Source organism: Pelodiscus sinensis, chromosome 3, assembly GCF_049634645.1.
Source record: "Pelodiscus sinensis isolate JC-2024 chromosome 3, ASM4963464v1, whole genome shotgun sequence".
Taxonomy (NCBI): Eukaryota; Metazoa; Chordata; order Testudines; family Trionychidae; genus Pelodiscus; species Pelodiscus sinensis.
This window is the reverse complement of record NC_134713.1, coordinates 187859969-187884667: the sequence shown is the minus strand read 5'-3', so window position 1 is coordinate 187884667 and position 24699 is coordinate 187859969. Positions and strand designations below refer to the sequence as shown.

The window sequence follows — 24699 nt, the reverse complement described above, 5'->3', positions numbered from 1 at the left end:
ACCAAATTTGATATGCAGCTTCCTAACTTAAAGTAGGGCCAGGGTTTGGTCATGCCCGGAGAATGCGAAGTGCACAGAATGGGACTGTTTTTCATAACATGGAAAAAGAAGGGGCTGATCGGAGGCCAGCAATACTGCAGAGCAAAGGGGTCAGCAAGCGTGGAGGACAGTTACACTGCAGAGTATCAGATGGATGGGAGCCTGCCTGACCAGCGGCTCTGCTGCCATGGTCTCCCTTTTGTTCCAAGGTCCCAGGGCTGGGAAGTACAGCCTGTCTCCCCAGGAAATCCCCCCTAAAGAGAGACCATGCCTGGGAATCAGGCTGGGGGGAGGAAGGGAGAGAGCAGCTAGAGGCCAGGGCCAGCCCCAGGAGTGCTGTCCCCCAGGACAGGGGGCACTGGAGGCTGAGAGCAACCCCCAAAGTGCACCCCCTCCTAAGCAGCTGCATGATGGGAGGCAGCTAGAAGCTGGGGCTGGCCCCCAGAGCCACCCATCCTGGACAAGTTGGAGGCCAGGGCCAGCCACCTGGCAGGAGCCACTGCTCGGGCAGTGCCACCCTCACAACCCTGGGCAACCTCAGTAAGCACCCCCTTCTCCCTGTAAGCCAGGGGTCTAAAGGACTGCTTGAAATGCAGCCCTGCAAGACAATTAACTGTTGATATGTAAATACAGCTCATCCTGGGATGGGGAAGGAATCCGGAGTGTGGTTATGTAGATCCAATTCAGCCAGGGCTGATGGAGGATCGGTTGTTAGAACGGAATGTGATGTACTGTAACTAATTTGGACGATTGTGGGCTCAGAAACCATGCCACCCCTAAATGTGGGAACTGTAAAATATGACACCAGTGCTTGCAGGAAAGACATCATCACTATAAGGGGTGTCAGATGAACAAGCCTCCCCTTCCAGAGTGGAGTGAACTGAGTTGGGGGGAAAGGGTTTGAGCCAGTCTGCTTCATGCCTGCCAGGTGTAAGCTGTAAGACTGGTTCAACCTGTTTCTTTTCCCTCCTGTTCTAAGGATAGACCTAAAGCAGATTCCATCAGGAATCTTTTTGCTATTTTAGTGGAAGCTGGAATCTTTTGCCAGCCTAGGGGGTAGCTAAAGAATTGAAATCACTAAAAGCTGAAATCACTGATTTGGCCTAGAGCCAAACCCATTGCAGCCAGCAAGACTGCTGGCAGGAGCAACTGGTGGGCAGCTGGTAGACGCAGTGGCGGGTGGCCAGCGGCCAGTGAAGTGGCTGGCAGGAACGACCAGTGGGTGGCCTGTAGGAGCAGTGGTAAGTGGCCAGCGGAGTGGCTGGAGGGAATGACTGGCGAGCAGCCAGTAGGAGCAGTGGCAGGCGGAGCAAGCAGACTACAGGAGCAGCACAAAGGTGGCATGGCCTCAGACTCAATGAGAGGAGTCATCAGGGTGATGTGTCAGGGTCCACACTGACTGGACAGAGCTGTAAGCGAGGCATTTGAAGTAGGGTACGGAGAAAGTTTGGGTAAGTGAATGGAACCCTTACACTGTTGGACTAGAGAGTCTGAGAGGCAAAGGACATTGTTCAATCCATTTGAGCTGGGACGGTTACTTGTGGGGGGTTATGAACTCTGTTCGTGGTATTTTTCCAAGTTAATGCCATGTAACTTCTCTCCCTCTTTCATTAAAAGTTTCTTTTCTACACTCAGACTCTGTGCTTGCAAGTGGGGAAGCATTGCCTCTCAGAGGCACCCAAGGGTGTGTGAGTTTCCCAGGCTACTGGGTGGGGGCTCGAGCCAGTTCTGTGTTAGATGGATGAAAGGGGACCCCTAGATATTGAACCCTGCCCTGGCTGCTGCCGGCAGTACTCAGAAGAAGGGTTACATCCTTCCTGCCAGACCACTGCACTGAGCTCCCTGCCCTGAATCCTGCACCTCCTACACTGTGCCCTTACTCCTACATCCCACCCCTTTTTATTCTAGCAAAATACAGAAAAAACACAGCTACTGCCTACCAACAAGCTCTATCTAATGTTTGAATCACTTTCTTTTATGAATACAAACTTTTTTCCTTCATTTTTGAAAAGTATAATAATTTAAATAAAGTATGTACATTTTCCTTTTATTTTACACAAAGTAAAAAAAAATTACTTCACAATGCCGAGTACATCTGCTAGTAATAATATATAGTGGGACGGCCAACCTGCGGTTTGTGAGCTGTGTGCGGCTCTTCAAAGAAAAAATTGCAGCTCCCGCACCCGCAGCTGTTCTCACAGTCCACTGCTCTGACCCTTTTTTTTCCTTGTCTGGGCAGGGTGCTGCTTGGCTTGAGATCTGATGCTGCAGCCAACAGAAGCCTGCTTGGGCCACACATGGCTCTGAAAGAGGGGTAGCGCTTTTTTTTTTTTTTTTTTTGCTGAACAAATTCTTTTCCTTGGCTCTTTGCGCTGTATCTACCAGTATTTTAGCTCTTCATCTGTAATGGGTTGGCCACCCCTCATATATACAAAGCATCCTGACACAGTGGGTCTCACGCTGGGGTAAGTGTACCCCTGGGGACTTACAGAGGTCTTTCAGGGAGTACATCAATTCATCTATATATTTGCCCAGTTTTACAGCAGGCTATATAAAAACACTAGCAAAATCAGCACAAAGTAAAATTTCCTACAAACAAAATCAGAAAGTAAGCAATTTTTTAGTAATAGTGTGCTGGGACACTTTTGTTTTTAATGTCTGATTTTGTAAGCAAATAGTTTTAAGTGAGGTGAAACTTGGTGGTACACAAAACAAATCAGACTCCTGAAATGGGTACACTATACTGGAAAAGCTGTGAACAACTGTTCTGACACATACACATTACAACATTGTAAACTATGTAATATTGATCACATAAAAAGGTACTTTTATGCTTCCTCTCCATTGGGACAATCTGCTTTCGGCTGAGCGCTAATGTTTCACCCTCTCAATTTATCATTATTAAGAAACAGTTTGTTTCTTCAGCAAAGGGCCTTATTTTTTTGCAAATATTATCTTTAGGCTCTCAATTTCACTGTTGTTGAAAGCTTTGAAAACATTGTTCTTTTACCATGGAGATAATGGATGTATCATTGTGGAGAATAAGTGAATATGTATGCATGAGACTGTGTATTCAAAGAGGTTCTAAAGTATATAATAACTATAATGAGTCTGCTTTGATTTGATCCTGAAAAACTCTGTCAGAAGCATTTTCTCTTCTATTCTTCCTAGAGTGGGACATGCTGCATTGTTTTGGAAACGAAGCGTGCTCTTAAAAGGGAGTACATTTGTGATGCATTTTTAGAATTCTTTTTGGACTGAATATAATAATATATTTTGGACGCTCCTGTTTATGCTTAATAGAAAATTGAACTTTTATTAACCAGTCATTTTTTTGCCTTCTCTCTGTTACCACAGGTTCAACCTCTCAAATCCAAGATTCTCTGATCTGGTAATATCCATGCTTGCTGGACCAAAGAGCCCTGGAGGCTGGGATAGGGAGCCACTTGGGAGTCCAGCAGCCAAGGAACCTTGATGGTACCAGCAGTGGCTGGGGAGTCCCGACTGAGCCAGTGGTGGCTGGGCCAGCTCAGCCCCAGGGAGACCTGGTGGCAGCAGAAGCAGTGGTGGCCAGGGAGCTCTAACCCTGGGGAGCCCCAGCAGGAGCAAGGTCAGCAGTGGCTGGGGAGCCCAAGCCCCCAGGAACCCCAGCCACAGCGGGGCCAGTGGTGGCCGGAGAACATTTGCCCTGGGAAGCCCCAGTGGCAGCAGGGCCAACAGTGGCCAGGGAGGGAAAGGGATTCCCTGCCTGGGGAGCCCCACAGCCTGAAGGGAAGCCTGGGAGTGGGGCTGGTGGCCAACAGGGGAGCTTTGACCTCTCCTGGTCTGGCAAACTCCCTGGTTTGCATCACTCCGCTACTGAGGGGGCTGGACTAGGGAGGTCCAATCTGTACCTATTCTATGAAGAATCTGTTTTGAACTGGTTGTATCAAATGTTGTCTAAAATTACTCTGTTACCTCTTATACTTTTGGAAAGATTATTTTAAAATCTTTTTTTCTAGCATATAAAATATTGCCTAAATGCAATTTTAGTGACCAATGCATTTTGAGCCCCAAATTTAGCAAAGAATTTAAGCATCAACTTAAAAACTTAAGCACTTTGCTGCATGTTGATAGACTTTAGTGCATGCTCAAAATTAAATATGTGCTTAAATATTTTGCTGAATTGTGAAATCTTAGCCACATATAAATCAATCACAAACGTCCATTGATTTGGATGAGGCCAAGATTTCATCCTTAGTGTTTTGCTATTATGAACATAATAGGAGAGCTGTATGTGAGGAGAGGATCCTCCACACGAGGATCGTCCTCTTACTGTTCAGCATGAGATTGCAATTTCCTTTGTATTATGAATGCCATTTTTTAAGATAATGTGTTGTGGTGTTTTTAAATCAATTAGAGATAGAACAGATATATTAGATCAACATTTTGACAATCAACAGCATTTTGACTGCCAACAGTATTGCATTAACTAGAGGTGGTACGTGGAATGGACATGGTATATCACAAATACATGAGAATTTCACAAATACATGAGAACCTTTCACGCTTACATTGCTTAAATTATTTACTAATAAATGTTTACCTTGTAGAAAGCTTGTATAGTTCTAGTAAATACTATCTTAATATTCAACACTCTCCATGAATTGAGGGGATGCATAAAAGATATGAACTTACAACCAAATCTATTACCTTGTGAAGAAAATGTATTTTGCATTGCCACTAGTTGACTTTCATTCAGTGCTTCCTGAAAAAATAAGTTGTATATATTTTTGAAAACTGGTTTACTATTTTTGATAAACATTATATGGATATTAAGTTGTCTTTTTCCAATGTATCATGTATAATTTATATTCGGATTAATAAATGAAATTTCATGTGTACTTGGTTGCAACTCCTTACCCTCTTTTATTCTAAATACATATGTTTATACATTAAGCATAGTCTTATTATTTATTTATTTATTTAAAATATTTTTACCTCACCTCTCTATTTAAAATATTCAAGGTGGCTTACAAATTTTTTAAAATACGATACAAATGTATATAAAAAATTAAAATATGAGACCCCAGAGGGACATAAAACCTGCTAAAAAGTCTCGAGAGGAGGAACATACACATATAGATTCAAACACTAATAAAAGCATGAGTAAAAAAGGTGGCTTTACCCTAACACCAAAACAATGCTAACATTGGCACCATGTTAAAGATAATTCCACAGCCTGGGAGCAAAAGCTGAGAAGGCCTTGCTCTACGTAGACGTTAATCTCATCTCCATAAGTGAGGTAAACTACTGATACGGTCTCACATGATCTTCTTATCAATAAACTAGGCAAATACAACTTAGATGGGGCTACTGTAAGGTAGGTGTATAACTGACTGGTTAACCATTCTCAGGGTATGTCTACACTACCCCCCTAGTTCGAACTAGGGGGGTAATGTATGCATACCGAACTTGCTAATGAAGCCCGGGATTTGAATTTCCCGGGCTTCATTAGCATAAAGCCGGCTCCGCCATTTTTAAAAGCCGGCTAGTGCGAACCCCGTGCCGTGCGGCTACACGCGGCACGGGCTAGATAGTTCGAACTACGTAGTTATTCCGAACTATCTGTACGCCTCGTGGAACGAGGTGTACAGATAGATCGGAATGGCTACGTAGTTCGAACTATCTAGCCCGTGCCGCGTGTAGCCGCGCGGCACGGGGTTCGCACTAGCCGGCTTTTAAAAATGGCGGAGCCGGCTTTATGCTAATGAAGCCAGGGAAATTCAAATTCCGGGCTTCATTAGCAAGTTCGGTATGCATACATTACTCCCCTAGTTCGAACTAGGGGGGTAGTGTAGACATACCCTCAGAGAGTAGTTATTAATGGGTCATAATCCTGCTGGAAAGACATAACAAGTGAAGTTCTGCAAGGGTCTGTTTTGTGACCGATTCTGTTCAATATCTTCATCAACTATTTAGATATTGGCATGGAGAATACACTTATTAAGTTTGCTGATGATACCCAGCTGGGTGGGGTTGCAACTGCTTTGAAGCCTAGGGTCATAATTCAAAATGATCTGGACAAACTGGAGAAATGGTCTGAGGTAAAAAGGATGAAGTTTAAAAAGGACAAATGTAAAATACTCCATTTAGGAAGGAACAATCAGTTTCACACATACAGAATGGGAAGCGACCGTGTAGGAAGGAGGACTGCAGAAAGGGATCTAGAGGTCACACTGGACCACAAGCTAAATGTGAATCGACAGTATGACACCGTTTCAAAAAAAGAAACACGATTCTGAGATGCATTAACAGGAGTGTTGTGAGCAAGACACGAGAAGTTATTCTTCTGCTCTACACTGCACTGATTAGGCCTCAGTTGGAGTATTGTGTCCACTTCTGGGCACTACGTTTCAAGAAAGATGTGGAGAAATTGGAGAAGGTCCAGAGAAGAGCAACAAGAATGATTAAAGGTCTAGAGAACATGACCTTTGAAGAAAGACTGAAAGAATTAGGCTTGTTTAGTTTGGGAAAGAGAAGACTGAGAGGGGACATGATAGCGGTTTTCAGGTATCTAAAAGGGTGTCACAAGGAGGAGAGAGAAAAATTGTTCTCCTTGGCCTCTGAGGGCACATCTAGACTACGCTTGGCTTCTGAAAGAAGATATGCAAATTAGGCATGAATTTATATATCTTCTTCAAATCCCTTTTTCGGAACAGGTTTTTTCAGGAAAAAAGCAGTCTAGACGAGTTTTTTTGTGCAAAACCTCCCTTTTTTCAAAAGAACTATTATTCCTCAAAAAATGAGGTTTACGGGGTTCTTTTGAAAAAGGGGTGGACTAGTGGCTGGACCTTTCCTGCCCTTTTAACTGAAAGTAATTCTCCTCCAAAGTGACTAAAATCTATCTAATCTTGACAATATAATATTTAAATAATTTGTCCTCCACAGCCTGAGATTCTTGTTCATGTGTATATCCTTTAGGTGAAATTATATTTGCATGAGATGGTTCAGTTGAAGCACTTTTTTATTTTCTCTGGAACATTACTACATCATCTTTCCTTAAGCTTGTGTAAGTCTATTAAAACCAATTTTGCTGTAGGCAGTAAGACAAGTCTAAGCTGAAAGAATAACTGTGACCCTTTGAAAAGAGGCAAAGAATTTATTAGAGGAAGTATTGTGTCCTCTTAGCAATGCCATAGTTAATTTATCTTTTTGTTCACTTGCATGTCAAACATGCATCATCAAATAGAAAAGACAAATGGAGTTGCACTCTGCTGTTACATATTTTACAGAAGCGATTTCAAAATTAAGCTAATGTTTGTATTTCAAAGAGGCAAAATTATGTAAACTTACTACAGTAATACAATGAACATTAAAGTCACACAGAATAATCAAAATTAGGTTTCTGATGTGCTATTAATAGTTGTGCAGCTTACACATTTTATTGTATACTATAACACTATATTAAACTATGCATTTATTCAATAGGAACAGAAAATACTATATATATATTCAAAGAAACTACAACTTATGTTGGCTATTATTGAATGTGAATTTTACCTAATAAATCTAGATATGACATATGTTGAGGACTGATGTAGAGCTCTTCTGTCAGCTTTACATTGACTGAGGAAACTCATGACACTTGGGCTACGTCTAGATTGCATCCATTTTTCGTAAAAGGGATGCAAATTAGATGTATCGCAATTGCTAATGAAGCGGGGATTTAAATCTTCCCCACTTCATTAGCATAAAAATGGCTGCCACTTTTTTTTGGCACAGAGCTTTGCCGGAAAAAAGTGCCAGTCTAGACGCGGATCTTTCGGAAAATAAAGCCTTTTCCGAAAGATCCCTTATCCCTTATTTTAAGAGGGATAAGGGATCTTTCAGAAAAGGCTTTATTTTCCAAAAGATCCACATCTAGACTGGCGCTTTTTTCCGGCAAAGCTCTGTGCCGAAAAAAAGCGGCAGCCATTTTTATGCTAATGAAGCACGGGAGATTTAAATCCCCGCTTCATTAGCAATTGCAATATGTCTAATTTGCATCCCTTTTACAAAAAAGGGATGCAATCTAGATGTAGCCTTGGAGTTTTTCCTGGGGGCTATTACAACACTCCTTATGCAAGCAGAAAAGACAAGAGGGGCCGAGGTTACAGACAAAATTGGACTCAATACAGTCGGAGTAGCTAACATCTGCTTGTCCAAATAGGTCATTCCTGTTAGTACAAAACAGTCAGCAGGGAGAATCTGTTCAATTAAATGTCACAAACCCCTTTCATTGGTAAGGTTTGAATAGTGAGGTCATTAATTCAACAGGATAGAAACTCTAAAAGAAATGCTGGATTACCATATGTTTTTGTGACAAGAAAAAGTTACCTGAAACTGATGTCTAAAAGCAATAGGGTTTTATTAACAAATGGAGACCACCAAATGGAAATTACCCACTATTTAGACTCCAAGATGGTATCTCCCCTAAATCATTGAAGGGTTTCGGTCTCAATGGTCAGATCATTGGCTGCTGTAAACTTGAGTAGCTTCATTGACTTAAACAAATTGAGGACCTGGCCCATGGACATCAAAGTCTCCAGAAAGCTAAAAGGGAAGAGTTAAGTTGTTGTCTTGTAACAATACGTGCTAGCTAACCTGGTAAAAAGGAGCCACAATACAGCCATAACTGGCACTTCATGAATACTCTTAGACCTCATCTACACAAAAGGAGAAAGTTGACTTAAGATACGCAACTGCAGCTACGTTAGTTACATAGCTGGAGTCGAAGTATATTAAATCACATTTTGGCACTGTCCACACAGCAGGAAGTTGTTGGGAGCACACTCTCCTTTTGACTTGCCTTACTCCTCATAGGAGCAGGACTACCGGCACTGATGGGAGTGTCCTCTCATTTTGAATTAGTGTGTCTTCACTAGATATGCTAATTCGAACCCTGGAAGATCAACTGTGGCAGCTTTGATCTTCTCTGTAGTGTAGACAAGCCTTTAGTGAAGAGAGCTGCTTCAGCAGGTGCAGAGCTCCTCCACACCCTCCCAAGAGACCCCAAGGTAGAAAGCTTATTAAGATTTAAGGGGGAAGATTAAAGATGTTCTGTATCATTCCTCAGCATACAGTAGAAAAAAATGATTTTAGTCTCTCCACTAGCTCAAAAATGGCTAAAAGAATCTTTATGGAAATGTTCCAGAAGTACTCACTTCTAGACTGAAAGTAGACATAGACATTATTAATAAGAGATTAAGAACTTGACTTCAAAAACTTAAGTTATGATGAAAATTGTCTTGCAATATTAGTTGAGACAGCCTACCATAATAAGCTTTTAAAAATGTATGAGGCAGAGTTCAAAAACAGAATTCTGGCTACTGTTTCATAAATTGTAGAAGTCCCCCATGTTGAACATATATTTCTCTTGCTGCTGTTTGGCATAATGTTTACTAATCCAAAAATCGCAATTTTAGTTCTCAAATGCATTGTAAGCAATGTCTACAGAGATAGCTGAATTATTTAACAAATGAATATTTCTTTCAGACTGATGCTCAGATAAGAAGTCTTTATATTGTTTCACTTGAAGAATGGCCACAAAAACAAAAATGATTCAGTCTAAACTAGACAAGTCTTTAACAGAAATAGATTAGAATTTAAAGGGTTATGAAAAATTTGTTCTCTGTACCAAAACCATAAGCACACATGAAGTTTCTTCCAAATAGCTTTTTATTTTAAGTAAAAACAATAAAATTCAACTTGTTTTCTGAACAAAATGGGCTCATGTTTCAAGAAGTGCACTACTATAAATAGTTGTGTGTGTCATCCAAGCAAATTTGATTAACGTATTTTATACTTACCACAACTGAAGCTTTAAACTTATAACTGATCACATCTGGTAAACATGGTTTTAAAAGATTGCACAACCACTTGATCAATTGAGGCCAAAATATTTAAATATATCTCCCAGTTATGATTGGTTCAATTTTGGGGAGTCTAGCCTGAGATAGCTTAAGTCAGATCCAATATCCATTGAAATCAATAGAATCCTTTCCACTGTCTTCTGTGGGCACTGAATCAGGGTCCTAAAACCTGCCTTTCAGAAATGCGTATTTCATCATAGGGGGATGCAGATGTTCAAGTCCAAAGTGCCTTAATATTGGACTTCAAATCTGACAAACTGAAAATCAGTGGACACTTTTAAAAATGTGTATATCCTCATCCTTGATCAATCCAACATAGTTTCTTCTACCATTGCAACACGTTTGTTTAAATTACTTAATCGTAACTGGGCAGGCAATGAAGTTTTTGGGTGTAAAAAGTACAAAATAATAAAGTGCTGTAAAACTTAAAACAAAAATTCAGTTTTCTCCAAATTTCAGTTGTGTTGACATATCCCCCAGACTTCTCTCGAGTACCCTAAAGGGTACTCCTACCACTGGTTGAGAAACACTGACCAAGATGGTCTCCCTGGATAGGAGAGTTTGCTAACTGAGCTTGCATACCTAGATTATGCAGGGTGTGCCAATTGAACTGTATCAGCATTTTGACTTGATGCAGAGGGAGCACATAACTCTGACAATGTGTGTAATCAGTATGCAATCACCATGAACCTCACTCCACGTGTCCTTGCTTTATGTGCATGTCACTTTTGAAATACCAGTAGGAAAAAAACTATATGGATGAAAACCAGCAGAATCTGGCCACCCTGTGTGTGGGCAACAGTAAACAAAATGTCTCGTGGGCTACAGATAGAACTGCAGTGGACATCTACCCGCCAATTGGTTAGGACTGGCCCTACTTCAGACTACTGTAAAGTCCTTATTTAAAGCATCATTTTACACCGATTAAGAGAAAAATAGATAATCTCCATATTATAAACCATAGTTAGTTTGGGAGGAAAAGCCTGAAGCAATCAACCCATAAACTCCACCTTGAGATGTATTTACCTGTTTTGAAACATTGTTTTCCTTCGGGTTTTCAAAATTTTTTTCTGTTTCTAAAAATAACAAAAGCCATCAGAAAATGCATTTTGTTATACATTTAATTTCTGATCAAACAAAATGTACTCTTACATATAAAGATTAATTTTGTTATTCTTTTAATTGAGCTTTTGCAGATAATTCTAATATACCAATTCCTCAGTAGGACCCTAGTTAGAATACATGGACAGTGTCAGAGATGAAATGTAACTGTGCACGCTCACCATGGTCCCCTGGTACAGAGCTCCAGTACAAAGGCTTCCAGGCTTTATGCAGGGACCACTGTAGGACCTGGAGAAGATTACCTTTACCACAGGTTAGAGGGTAAATTTAAAGTGTAGTATAGTTCTGCAGTCCTCCATGACAGCTCTTCCAGCTCCTGGGCTAGAATAATGGACGTCACCTCTGCAGTTCCCTACAATAAGTAAGCATGAACTGAAATGTTCCTCTGTGGTTAGCTCATAGTGCTACCACCTGCAAATAACCTGAAAAACAACCGTGCCACTATTCAAAAAATGTTGAAAAAATCCTGTATTTCCTTTAGGAGAATCATCTGACCTTTACATTTATAATATTTTTCTTTTGTTATAAGCTCTGTATAACAAAATAAAGAGATAAAGACATCATACACTGTAGGATAGGGAAGGAAAGAAAAAGCATAAAGGTGATAGCGTTATGAGAGAATTGAATATGATATAACCTGCAGCCACCTTGTGTACTTAGCCCCCATAAGCTAGCAATGGGAATTACAGTATCAGGAGAAACCTGGCCTTGACTCAGACAGACAAAACGAACAGCTGCTAACTGCAGTTTTACTGCTTCAGGGGGTAGCTGAGTTAATCTGTTGCAGAAAAAAACAGCAAGCAAATGGTCTGGTAGCACTTTATAGACTAACAAAACATGTAGATGGTATCATGAGCTTTTGTGGGTACAGGAAACTAACTAGGATACTAACTAACTAGGATAGCTAAAGTGAAAGGACAGATTCATGAGAAGCAGTGGAGAATCTAGAAAACTGATCTTGATTCTGGGTGCCTGTGTTCATAAGGTTTTTTGCTGAGGCTACTTTGCTGATAAGGAGAATAATGAATTATTATTGGCTATTGCTAGGGAAATTTAGTCTAGTAGGGTTTATAATGAGTTATGTGCCTGAGAAAAATCTATAGAGAGTTTAGTTACGGGCATTTTTTTGTTAATAAGGAATCACTGACATGAAATTCCCCAACAGCTAAGAGAGAGGTTGGTCACTGGAACCCTGTTGTCAATCAATGTCACCTCACACTTAGAGTAACTAATTATGGGGTGTGCTAAGACTATTTCTATTTTAGATGTGTGCTTTGTACTCAGTAAAAAACAATATTTTTGGTAGAAGCATTCTTGTGTGTAACAATCATTTATCACACAGAGGTACTGTGTCTCCCACTGATTTATTTCCTGAGATCACTTGGAAAACAGGTTAATTACCACAACTTTGGGTTCAGATAACCGTGGGTAACAATAACATTATAGTTACATACCAATGCCTACGTTGTATCTGAATTCTTAGATTTTTTTAAATTGGTAAATGACTTCCCTAACTGTACCAAAACCTAGCTACTATTATTTAGCTGAGGTATTTTTGAAAAATATCTGAAAACTTGGTCATTCCCATTTATACTACAAGACTGACCTGATATAATTGGATTCATGTCTTTACTTTATAATTTGTTTTATAATTGTGATATATAAATGTAAGGGGAAAATATGGTACTACAGTCATTTATCATGCAATATAACACTAAGAGCTTTCTTCCTTTTTTGTAGCTTTAATGCAAATTTAAGAGCTTTAATCTCTTACTATATATTTTAGAAACATGCATGTGTCTGTCTGTCCATCTGTGAGTCCATTTGTTCAAGAACGCCTCCTAAACGGTAAGAGCTACGACCACCAAATTTGATATGCAGCTTCTTTTTAACATAACTTAAAGCAAGGTCAGGGTTTAGTTGTGCTAGGATAATAGGAACATATGTGTGGAATTCAATTGTTTCTCAGAAAATGGAAAGGGAGGAGTCTGGTAGGAGGGACAGTTATGCTACAGAATACCCATAGGGAGCAGAAATGCGGACCGGAACAGCTATTTACTATATATTTCAGAGAGTTTGTCTGTTCATGAGTCTGTTTGTGTGTCTGTCTGTCCTCCAGCTGGGGCACATGCACCTATCTGCTAGCTGTGCCTGCTGCAGCTGCAGAGGCCATGGAGAGGTGCTTCTCACTTGTTCCCAAGCTGCTGTGGTCAGAGATGGCTGAGGCTGGGGCTGTCCTCTCTCTCTAGGACCACCCCAGAAGAATGATTTAAATGAAGAAAAACAAAACTTATTTGAGTTAAGAGCCTGAGCAACAGCAGGTAAATCTAGTTACATTTTATAAATACTTAAGTACTATTAATTTTTTAAAGTGAAATATTAAGTGTGGAATTCTACACAACTCATTGAGCATAGAACTTTTAGAATTCAAATTTTATAGGGAATCTGTACTTCACAAACATGGTATTTTAGAATTTTTTTAATGGTGTCAGCTTCTAGTAACATTTCATTTTGACTGAGAAATGAATTAATTTTAAATTATCTTCTCTTTAAACATTGACAATGTTCTTGCAAAAAATGGTTATTTTTCTATATTGTCACTGTTGCTCTTTGAGATGCGGGCACATACGTGGTCAAGTCAGGTGTGCAGGCACCCAGCAAACTAACGCTGAAGAACTTTGATTAGTAGTATCCATCAAAGCAGCACCTATCCTTTGGCCCTTGTAGTCCCCCCACCCTTGGCTATATAACGGCAGTGGTGCCCCCAAACCCCTCAGTTTCTTTGCATTGGCATTCACACACGAAGGCTTGGAGGCAGAGGGCATGAAGGATGGATTGTGGAATCCATGACTGCACCCACATCTCAAAGAATGGCAGTTACAATATAGGTAAGCAACTCAGCTGTAATTGCTCATATCAGAGAAAAAAAACTTGAATTCTCAGACTTATAGGGACCTCAGTGTAGGGATGTTAAATTTCGATTGATTAACTAACTGAATAATCTATGAGATTACAAAGCAGAAGCACCGCATGGAGCCTGGGGTCTGTGGGGGACTCAGGGTCCCGCGCTGGCCCAAGGCTCCATGCTGTGCTTCCTCTTTGAAATGCACAAGAGCCCCCGCTGGAAACTCTTGTACATTTCAAACTCAGAATGCTGTGTGGAGCCCAGTGTCAGGCTCCATGAGGGCGCTTCCACTTTGAAATGTACAAAAGCCCCAGCGGGGACTCCCCGGTAGTCCCGGACTCCACGCAATGTGCCAACTTTCATATGTACAAGAGTCCTGAGCGGGGGCTTTTGTGCATTTCAAAGAAGAAGAGCAGCATGGAGCCTGGGGCCAGTGTGTGACTCTGAGTCCCCGGCTGACCCCAGGCTCCATGCGGTGCTTCCGCTTTGAAATGTACAAGAGCCCCAGTGGGGACTCTCTGGGAACTTCCCACTTGCCCCGGGCACCACATGGCATTCCAACCTTGAAATGTACAAGATTCCCTGCTGGGGTTCTTGTACATTTCAAAGAGGAAGCACCGCATGAAGACTGGGGCCTGCAGGGCACTCTGAGTCCTTCGCTGGCCCCAGGCTCCTTTTTGCGGAAAACAAATCTCAGCTGTCTACACTGGCCCTTTTGCGCAAAAGGGACTTTTGCCCGAACGGGAGCAGCATAGTATTTCCGCAAAAAGCACTGATTTCTTACAGTAGGAAGTCAGTGCTTTTGCGGAAATTCAAGCGGCCAGTGTAGACAGCTGGCAAGTTTTTCCGGAAAAGCGGCTGATTTTCCGAAAAAACTGGCCAGTCTAGACACAGCCTATGATTTTAAACTTCGGGAGCTATACTGGAGTTCTGTAGCCATGAGGCCCTTATCATCACAGCTAAGGTTGTAAGTAAACAAAGCATCTACTGCATGCAGTGCTGATGGTAAAAAAGTCTTGGTCACCAAATGGTCTTCTGTAATAAATGCCTGCAACTCTTCCCTAGAACATTCTGGGAAGTGCTGAAAACATTGTGTCCCAATTTACAAAGTCATATTTAAACAATAATGCTCGCTGGTTGGCTGCATGCACTTACAATGAGGAGGTTTAATACGTTTTCCTCCGCTCCCATAAAATTTAACTTTTTAGACTTTGTTTTTAGGAGTAGACTTATACCTTCTCTTGCCACACTCATTTGCCACAGTCACAACCAGTGAACTAAAATGTGCCTAACGTTGTATGAGGACATAATATCACTTGTCAATATGTTTGTAGACACTGGAGTATTCCACAGAGATTTGGCAGGCTTCGGTATCATTTCATTTATAGGGAGAGTAATTCTCCCTGGAGCTAAACACTGAAGAATACCCACTAACTTATTAATAGGGTTTGTTATTGGCATTTGTAGTGAAAATCATGAACACATCACGGGCAACAGACCAAAAGTCATAGAAGCCTGTGACCTTCCCATGATTTTCACTAAAAATACCCTTTTGCCTAAAACCTTCTAGAAAAATTGAGCCCATGGCAGACAGCTGGCATGTAAAATTTCAGACCAAATATTTATATTTTGGCAAAGTTATAAGCAAATGAAAACAGAGTATTATAAAGCAAAATACTGGACAATCTTAATAGTAGACAGTGCTGATTATAAGCCCATATATCTTACAGAAATTCTCTGGGTCTGAAAGAGGACTAGGGGTTGTCCTTTTCCAAGAGGCAGATGGAGATGAACACATAATTGTGTATATAAGCTGGAAACTCTTCCACCTGTGGGAAAGTGATCTCAGTAATAGAAAAAAAAGTGATTGGCTGCTGAATAGGCAATCAAGAATCTCTGGTACTACTTCCTAGCAAATTAGTGTATATTAGTTACTGATTATGCCCCCTTATGTTGGCTGAATATGATGAAAGAAACAAACCAGACATGATAATTGTTGCTACAACCATATGCCTTTCGAATACAGCCCTAAGCAGAAAACTTGCATCATAACACCAATTTTTCTGCCCAGGGAGGTAACCTGTGCTAGCCAAGGCAGGGGCTTTGGTCTTATAAGGAAGATATGTAATGGTGTTAACAAACCCATATTGAACAAAGGAAGAAGGGGAGGAACATCCCTCCTGTTTACAAGCAGCAGCTTGCAGCTGCCAGAGATGCTAGTTACGGAGGCAGGTACCCACTGCTGCAAGCAATAAAAGAAATAGGGTCTTCTATGAAGGGAAGCATGCAGAGAAAAAAAAGGAAGGCAGAAAGGTAGGAGGAGCAAAGTACTGACAGACCTGCACCAGACAGCCTTCAAGAAAACATCAAAGCAAGGGCAACTGGAAGAGATGACAAACTCAGGAAGTGAAGGGCTGGTAGACTGAAAGGAAGGTGATACTGTAGACACAAACCATGGGGGACCAGTTAGGTGAAGCTGAGGCACTTTGAGAAGTCACCCCAAGAGGCTGTGACAGTCAGCAGCCATGAAGAACAATATACAGATAGATGCTAAATGATTACTATATATTTTATAAATGCAGATTCAAAAGAAAACCATGAACTTCAATGCAGTCAGGGTATGACTACATTTGCACCCTAGTTTGAAGTAGGGACGCAAATGCAGGCATTTGAAATAGTCAATGAAGCGGGGATTTAAATATCCCGTGCTTCATTAGCATGATCTCGCTGGCGCGTTACTCCGATCAACAGCTGTTTCGAAAGTAAAAGTGCACGCCGGGACACGTTAGTTCGAACCAAGGGGTTTGATTCGAACAAACGCGTCCCGGCACGCACTTTCACTTTCGAAACAGCTGGCATTCGGAGTAACGCGCCGGCAAGATCATACTAATGAAGTGCAGGATATTTAAATCCCCGCTTCATTGGCTATTTCAAATGCCTGCATTTGCATCCCTAGTTTGAACTAGGGTGCAAGTGTAGACATACCCTCAGATAAAAAATAAGTTAACGGTACTTTCAGGTACTACTTGAGTCCCATTGTGGTTTTACAACTATGTTTTCCTGTTTTCAAAATGTTTTTCTCTTCCCTGCTTCTGGGTGGACAAATTCATACAAAACAAATAAAAGTTTCTTTATATAAACTGTTAATTTTAAATGTTCCAATGTTGGAGAAAAAGGATGTGCCAAATAGTCTTTAGCAAAAAATAATAAAACTGTGCAATTAGATCTCACAGACATAAAAGTAAATTTTCTTTGGAAAAAAATCTACATCTGTAGAAGCTGAAAAACACAAGATGTATGGACTGAATGCAAATACAATGTCCTAATGTAATTTGAGCCTTAATATATACGTTGGCTTAGAAAAATCTTACTTTGTTTTGTTACTGTATGATTGACACGATAACCTGTGAATAATCTCTCCCAATATCTTGTATCAAACCAGCATCTTTTAAGCAAAAAATATCAGTGAGTTTGATCAAATCAAGAATTTTTCAGTATAGACTTCTAGTGCTGTAAGTCCTAAGTGGAGTACTTGTGAAAGGCGTTGATATGTCCATCATAAGCTAGAACTAACGGTTACTTTTTGGTTGAAATGACAAGCAACTGTTTTTTCTTTGTGATCCTGTCTAATGTCTGTTTTGTGGGCATTGATTCTTTGGCGAAGGGTCTGAGACGTTTGTCCAATGTACATAGCAGACGGACACTTTCAACCAGAAAGGACACAGTCTCAATGACCTGCTAACCTGCATCCTATTTCAGAAGACATTCAAATCTGCACTTGAAAGGGAATCCTCTGAACTGGCATTCATGCTAAAATTCGACACTCTCCGCACTGGACTTAACAAAGACCCCAGCTATCTTACGCATTACAAAGATAGCTTCCCCAATTATCACCTCTAATACTATTAACTCACAGACATTTCCCCTTCCCCACCTCTAATATCATTAACTCACTGGCATTCACCTTCCTTCCCCCCCCCCCCCCATCCCCCTTCTGTTCTGTAATGTGATTTGTCCTTTTCATGTGTGTTCATTTTTTTTAAATTGTATCCTTTGGTATATATGGTTGTGACTATTTTCTTCCATTATTTGATCTGAGGAAGTGGGTCTGGCCCACGAAAGCTCATCATCTAATAAACCATCTTGTTAGTCTTTAAAGTGCTACATAGTCCTGTATTTTGTTTCAGCTACACCAGACTAACACGGCTACATCTCTATCACTATTCTAGAAGTATTATAGTGTGTGATCTAAAGCCCTATAAAGGTCAGCCTTCCATGAACTGGTTCTAGAACAGGCCTACAATCATTCTGGCAACTTTTTATAACAAAAGACTAGATAATGAGAGAAATCTGGAAATTAAAAGGTAATCAGCCTTGTTTTTTTGGGGGGAGGGTGGCAGATTGCATTTAATTTGTTTGATATTTATAAAATAAATCATTGACAGAGTAAGTTATTAAATAGATCATGTGAATTTTTTTCTCTGCATTTTAAGATCTCAGTATTAGCTTGTTACACTTATTAATTTGTTTTTACCAGAATATAGCAGTCTTTTGTTACTGTCGCAATATAATACAAAACAAATCTTGATATATGTATTCAAAGAAATTTGAGTCAGATTTTGCAACGCGATACATTTTTGCTCCCTGAATATAAATATCTTGTGAAACTTTTTCAGCATGTCCCATTTTTAGATTTTTCAAAACACATTTTGCATGCTTTTTCACACATGCAAATTATTCATTTTATACATCTCATGAAGATGTCCATTTTTTGCACTTAAATATTTCATAATGATCACTTTTGGAACATTTATAGAAGGACTTGATACCATTAAATATTTTCTTTTGTTTATTTTTTTCTACATTTTTCCTTTTTAGATTGCATGTTTGCAACTTAAAAGCAAATAGGTAAATAAAGATTGAAACAACATTCAACAATTTTTGGATAAATTATTTAGAAAGAGGAAAGTCCAAAATTTAGGTTTGTTGGTCAAGACTGACAGAATGTTTCACTATAGAGAAGCCTGATCATGCCAACACTTATGCATGTGAGTTATTTTGCTCAAATGAGAAAAGTTATTTATATGCATAACTATTGGCAGGATTGGACCTAAATATATGTAATTGACTAAAATCAAAACACACATTTAAGTGAAAGTCTGAAATAGTTTTTGATCTAAACTTTAGCTTTTATTTATAAGTTTTATTTTGCTAATTAAGGCCCTGACCCCGCAATTGAGTCTGAATGACCCTGCTCTCTGTGTAACTCTTGATTTCCATGGAGCTCAACCCAGACCAGCCACACCCAGCTCACTGTGTGATCAGGGTTATTGGCCTTGATCATCCAATGTGAGTAGTGAAAGTGGAACTTTATGCCCAAGGACAATACTGATTAAGTCAGATGGGTTATCTATGCCATTTTTGCCTTACTGTTATAAAAATAATTGAAACAAAATTTGTTGTTTAGATTTAATATTTCCCTACAATGGTTGCAACTTAAGCAGCACAGTTAAGTACAGGAACTAGAAAGTGAAACTGATCTGAAATGAACTATCAACTATATGTTTCACTTTCCTGTATCTATTGCATGCAAGCTGGGAAATGGGAAAGAACAAGCGCTATTTATATACAGATTATTATGGCTAAACTACATTTTTCAAAATTCTTTCAGTGTTAGAGGTTAAATTCAATATTCTAAAAACACATTTCCTTATGATAATAATACAAACAGGCTAAAATATTTTTAAACTACTCCAATATTATATAACTTGCCCTGCTTAATGGTTTTTTCCTCTCTCATTTCTCTCAGCTTAGAAAGTTTAAAGTTTAATTTTTTTCATACACTTTCTACTCATATTTTGTCTCATGCACTAATACAATACTGCAATGTTTGGGTGCAAATGCGTGTGTGTGTATTCAAGTTTGGAGTTGTGTGTTTTCAATTAAACAATTCTCAGTCTTAGATCATGATAAAAATCTATTTTAAAATCTAAAAGTTGGGTCCAACGTGCCCAGACACTCAAAATAAAATCCTCGCTCTAACACCAAAATCGAATTTGAGATTGCTCAAACTAATTTGTGACCTACAACCTGAAACAATGCAACGCAAAGAGGGTAATTGTTGTACATGTCGGCTGTGTCTAGACTGGCAAGTTTTTCTGCAAAATCATCTGCTTTTGAGGAAAAACTTGCCAGCTGTCTACACTGGCCGCTTGAATTTCCGCAAAAGCACTGACGATCTCATGTAAGATTGTCAGTGCTTTTGCGGAAATACTATGCTGCTCCCGTTCGGGCAAAAGTCTTTTTCCGAAAAACTTTTGTGCAAAAGGGCCAGTGTAGACAGCAGAGATTTGTTTTATGCAAAAAAGCCCCGATTGCGAAAATGGCGATCGGGGCTTTTTTGTGGAAGAGCCCGTCTAGATTGGCCATGGATGCTTTTCTGCAAAAAGTGCTTTTGCAGAAAAGCATCCTGCCAATCTAGACACGCTGTTCCGAAAATGCTTTTAACGGAAAATTTTTCTGTTAAAAGCATTTCCGGAAAATCACGCCAGTGTAGACGTAGCCGTCTTGTGTTGCCCCCTAATGTCAGGTTGATTTCTGAAGTCAAATGTCCCAGAGGGAAGCAGCTATAACAGATGATTCAGTTGGTTTGTGTGTAATATGGTAATGCAAGATTATAATACCCTCTGTGGCCACAACTGTCATTTTATTGTTTTGCAGTGGCTGTAAAAATTTTGGTGGGATAAATTCTGAAGGTGGCATAATTCTTGGTGGGTTGTTATTTCTAGTAAAGTGATGACAGTGAAATGATCTTAAACGATTAGATTCACACATTTTAATGACCAGTAATGATGACACAGGGGAGAAACCACAGTTCCAGCGCTGGAGAACCAGACAGTTAACCAGGCACGATGTGTATGTTCAAACTCAGAACTGGAAAATTTCCGAAGTGATTGTAGGTGCCCAGCTGGGGAGAAGAAGGGGCTTGATTTTTTCCATTTTGAAAGAAATCAAACCCTTGAGGGGTGCCTTAAATTGGGCACCCTAGGCCGAGGCACCGAAGCCCACCGGTCTTGTGGAAGTGCCTGTTTGGTTTCGCACGTGACTAAGGCGCTTGCTGGCCCCTGCTCTCAGGAAGGGACAGCTGCGGTCGAGCAAGGTCAGATACCTACTGTGCACTGTGACCCGGAGGGCCAGCAGCAGCAGCGCCACACGCACAGCCTCCATCGCAGAGCAGCTCCTCCTGCTGGGACGCTCCCTCAGGCACCCCCCCACATGGCCCGGGGGGCAAAGGCTGCAACCTGCACGTACCCTGCCCCAACCCCACACGCCGGGCGGGCTCCACCTTCCGGGCAGCAGCCGCCACTTCAAAGGGCCGAGCTACGGGGCGCCGCTTCCAAGCGCAGGCTCGGCCCTGATGCGGTTGCTTAGCAACCGTCCCCTCACAAGCCACCAATCCGCGCCTTCCTTTCCCGGTGACTTTCAACCCGGAAGTGAAACTTCATTCGTTCCCTCCGACAGGGCTGCGGGCCCGTCGGCACGCGCCCAGGTGGGGGTGCGAGTGCTGCCGGGAAGCTGCCTGCAAGGAGCCCCGTGCTTGCGAGGGGCGAGGCAGCAGCACGTGGCGTGTTTGCTGGGGAGCTGCAGGCAGCAACGTGTGTGTGTGTCGCCTCCCTCTCGAGCCCAGCCTGCCCGCTGTCTGCACAGAGCCTCTTCCCGTGGGGGTGTGCGTGGGTGGGGCATTTCGGTGGCTTCTTCCCGCCTTCCACCTGCTCGAGGCGGGGACAAGCTGCCTTTTGAGTCCCGTGCTCGTCTCGCAGCCACACCTGGGGAGGTGGAGACGCAGCAACAGGCCCCTGCAGGAAGTAACCTCCTTCCACCTGTCGCACCTAATCACAGACGGCGCTTGTGTGTGTGTGTGTGTGGGGGGGGGGGGTCTCCAAAAGGCTGTGCGGGCGCGCCTGGGGATGGGGGAAGGGCGACTCTTCTCCGGGCGACCCTCTCCCCTAACCGTAAAGCGCCCTCGTCCCCAGGGGAGGCAGGATCAGGGGCACCAAGCGAGTCCCCCTACAAAGCAGGGAGCTTGGCTCAAGGGAAAGCCCCTGTTCCTTCCCTGGCAAGAAGAGGCCTCCCTATGGCCCCCATGGAGCGAGCCAGCTCAGCGTCTCCCTCCACCCCATGGGCAGAGAGGCGACCGCCTCAGAGCCGCCCCGCTGCCCCTCCGCCAGGAGGGGATGCTCCCGCCGCGAGGGGGTCCCCCACTGCCGGAGCCGCCCGGTGCTCGGCGCTGCCCCGGCCTGTCCCTTTAAGGCCCCTCCCCTCGGCCGCGGCGCTGGAGCGCGTGTGTGCTGGAAGCGGCCCGGCGGGGCGGGGGCTGCTGAGCGGCGGCTGGCGGAGCCAACGGGCGGCGGGGAGGGAGGCGGGCGCTGCGGGGGTGTCGGGTTCGAGCGAGGCGTGACCCAGTTGACAGGCGCGGTGTGAGCCGCAGGGCAGGAGCGAGCCGTGCAAGGGGACGCAGGGGACGGCAGCCCGGGTCACTAGTTCCCCCCCCTATCTCCGGTGAGCCTGGGGAACGTGCAGCTCAAAGCCGCCGCTAGCCACAGCACCATGTACCCCGGCAACAAGCGGAAAAAGCTCTGGAAGGAGGAGAAAGGTACCGGCCCCCCGCACCCCTCTCAGCCGGGCAGGGAGCCCCTTCCCCTGGCTGGGTGGGGAGCCCCGCTGCCTGCCCGCCGGTCCGCTGGAGGGGACACTCCTTCCCCAGTCCTACCTCGCTGGGGCAAGTGCCCTTTCTTGTCCTGTCCCCTTTTCCTAGTGGGCCAAGGTGCCAAGCCCCCCCCCCCCCCTTGCTGGGCAGTGTAACCCCCCTCCCCGCCCCAGCAGGACAGCTGGTAGGTCACCAGTCCTCCCCCCTCCAACATCCTTCTTGGGGGGCCAGATTGGCCCTTCACCTTCTCCCGGGTCTTCCTGCTGTTATCTAGGTGGGAGGGGGTCTCAACCCCGCCTTGCTGTGCTAGATGGATGAATGGTTCCTCTGGGTTCTGACCTCCCTCTCCACCCCTCTGAGGTGTCAGTATCTGAGCTTCCCTGTTTCTTGTATGCCTTGAATTTCTCTGCCCTTTCCCACTATGTGTGGGCAGTGATGCTGCTGCAACTAGGGGTGCTGAGGATACTTCACCACCCCCTGGCTGGATGTAGTAATGAGAAACACCCAATACGTGGTTTCCATGGTTTCTACCTAGGGTTCCCAGTAGCACAACCACTATTAAAATTGTTAAAGCACCCTTGTGTGTGGGGTCATCCCCCACTTTTTTCTGGGCTGCACCTTTCTTTGGGGTATGTGTCTTTACCGGACCCCCACCTTCTGGGTGTCTCAGGCTGCCTATGAGACTCCTTTCTTTGGTGTACTTCAGCTATCTCTTTCTTTGTCAAACAGCCATCCTTTCCTTGTGTGTGACTTTCCTTTTCTTTACTTTCTGTCTGTCCCTTCCCTTCCTTTGTAAGTATGAGTACTGTTTCTCCCCCTTTCTAGACCCTTATACAAACCTGATCTTTCTCCTGAGAGGCTACTTCAATTAGCATAAACTAGCAGTTCTCAAACTGTGGTTTGGGGCCCTTTTTTAATGGCATTGCCAGGGCCAGCATTAGACTTGCTGGGACCCTGGGCTGAAGCTGACACCTAAGCTCTACACCAGGCATGTCAAACTCAAAGCCTACCGAGGACCACACAACCGAAAAATGATAGCTTTCAGGGCCACCTAGGGTTCCCAGATGGTTTGGCGAGCAAAAAAATTACCAGACACCTAGCAATCCTAGGGCCACCAAAGAAACTGTACTTTGTCGGAAAGTTGTTATTTATTATTATAGATTATGTTTTAGGTATATTTTATAATATTACAATAATTTGATGTGTAAAATTATTTGCTCATCTTAACTTTTAAATTAAATATCAATGTAAATTAAATATAAACGTAAGGTACTTTTAAATTTTGTATATTATACATAATTTGTTTTGTTGAAATAAAATCAAATATAGACCATGGTTAATCAAATAGAACAGGCTTCTGTGAAAATTTCAGATACTTTGTAAGTTTGAGATTTTGCATAAAGATATAATTATTCATGAAATTGCAAAAAATTGACATTGATTATAAAATTAATATACATTTTTGTGATTTTTATTTAGGAATAAATAAATAAAAAACAAAATAACCCTTCCTCTTCACCAGAGCCAGGCACTCCCATACCCCCGTCCTAACCCAATCCCTCTCCACTCCCCCAAAGCCAGGTCCCCCCCAACTTAATCCCCCCCCCCAGCCTAATACCTGGGTCCTGGAGTTGACATTGCTGCCTGAGGCGCTGGGGCGGCTTGAGCACAGTGGCCAGCTCTGAGCGCCTGCTGGAGCGCCCAGCACAGAGCGCTCAGCCGGCCCTGAGCATGTGCACAGAGCGGCCCAGCCGGCTGTGAGCGTTTGCTGGAGAGCCCAGCGCAGAGCGCCCAGCTGGCTGTGAGCGTGTGTGCAGAGCTGGCTGTGATCAGTTGCTGCGGCGCAGAGCGGCCCGGCCAGTTGTGAGCAGGCACTCAGCCCTGTGCTCCGAGCGGCTAGCGGGCCGCACTTCGTTCTTTTATAAAAAAAGTTCTGGCGGGCTGCAAAAAATTTCAATCAGGCTGCATGCAGCCCTCAAAATGCTAGTTTGACATACCTGCTCTATACCATCTGAGGTGGATGTGCTTGGAAT

At 42.7% G+C, this 24699-nt stretch overlaps 2 protein-coding genes across 16 annotated transcripts in view; one reads left to right on the top strand and one right to left on the bottom strand.

The window, feature by feature from the left end:
- The window catches only part of SEL1L2 (SEL1L2 adaptor subunit of SYVN1 ubiquitin ligase), a 63787-nt gene extending 42033 nt beyond the window's left edge, over positions 1–21754 (bottom strand). For 9 of the 11 annotated variants that reach the window (XM_025180472.2, XM_075925635.1, XM_006114699.4 and 6 more), the window contains exons 1-3: positions 21132–21754; positions 10959–11008; positions 4732–4786 (exon numbers count right to left, since the gene is read on the bottom strand). In XM_025180472.2, coding sequence (XP_025036257.2) covers positions 4732–4786; positions 10959–11008; positions 21132–21186 — 160 coding nt within the window. In that variant the 5' untranslated portion in view covers positions 21187–21754. The remainder of the gene's footprint in view (positions 1–4731; positions 4787–10958; positions 11009–21131) is intronic. The other 2 variants (XM_075925634.1, XM_075925633.1) reach the window with 2 other exon arrangements.
- A 604-nt stretch (positions 21755–22358) lies between these two features.
- The window catches only part of MACROD2 (mono-ADP ribosylhydrolase 2), a 1395588-nt gene continuing 1393247 nt past the window's right edge, over positions 22359–24699 (top strand). For 2 of the 5 annotated variants that reach the window (XM_075925640.1, XM_075925639.1), the window contains exon 1: positions 22361–22612. In XM_075925640.1, coding sequence (XP_075781755.1) covers positions 22567–22612 — 46 coding nt within the window. In that variant the 5' untranslated portion in view covers positions 22361–22566. Of the gene's footprint in view, positions 22613–24699 lie in introns of all 5 variants that reach the window. The other 3 variants (XM_075925642.1, XM_075925641.1, XM_075925638.1) reach the window with 3 other exon arrangements.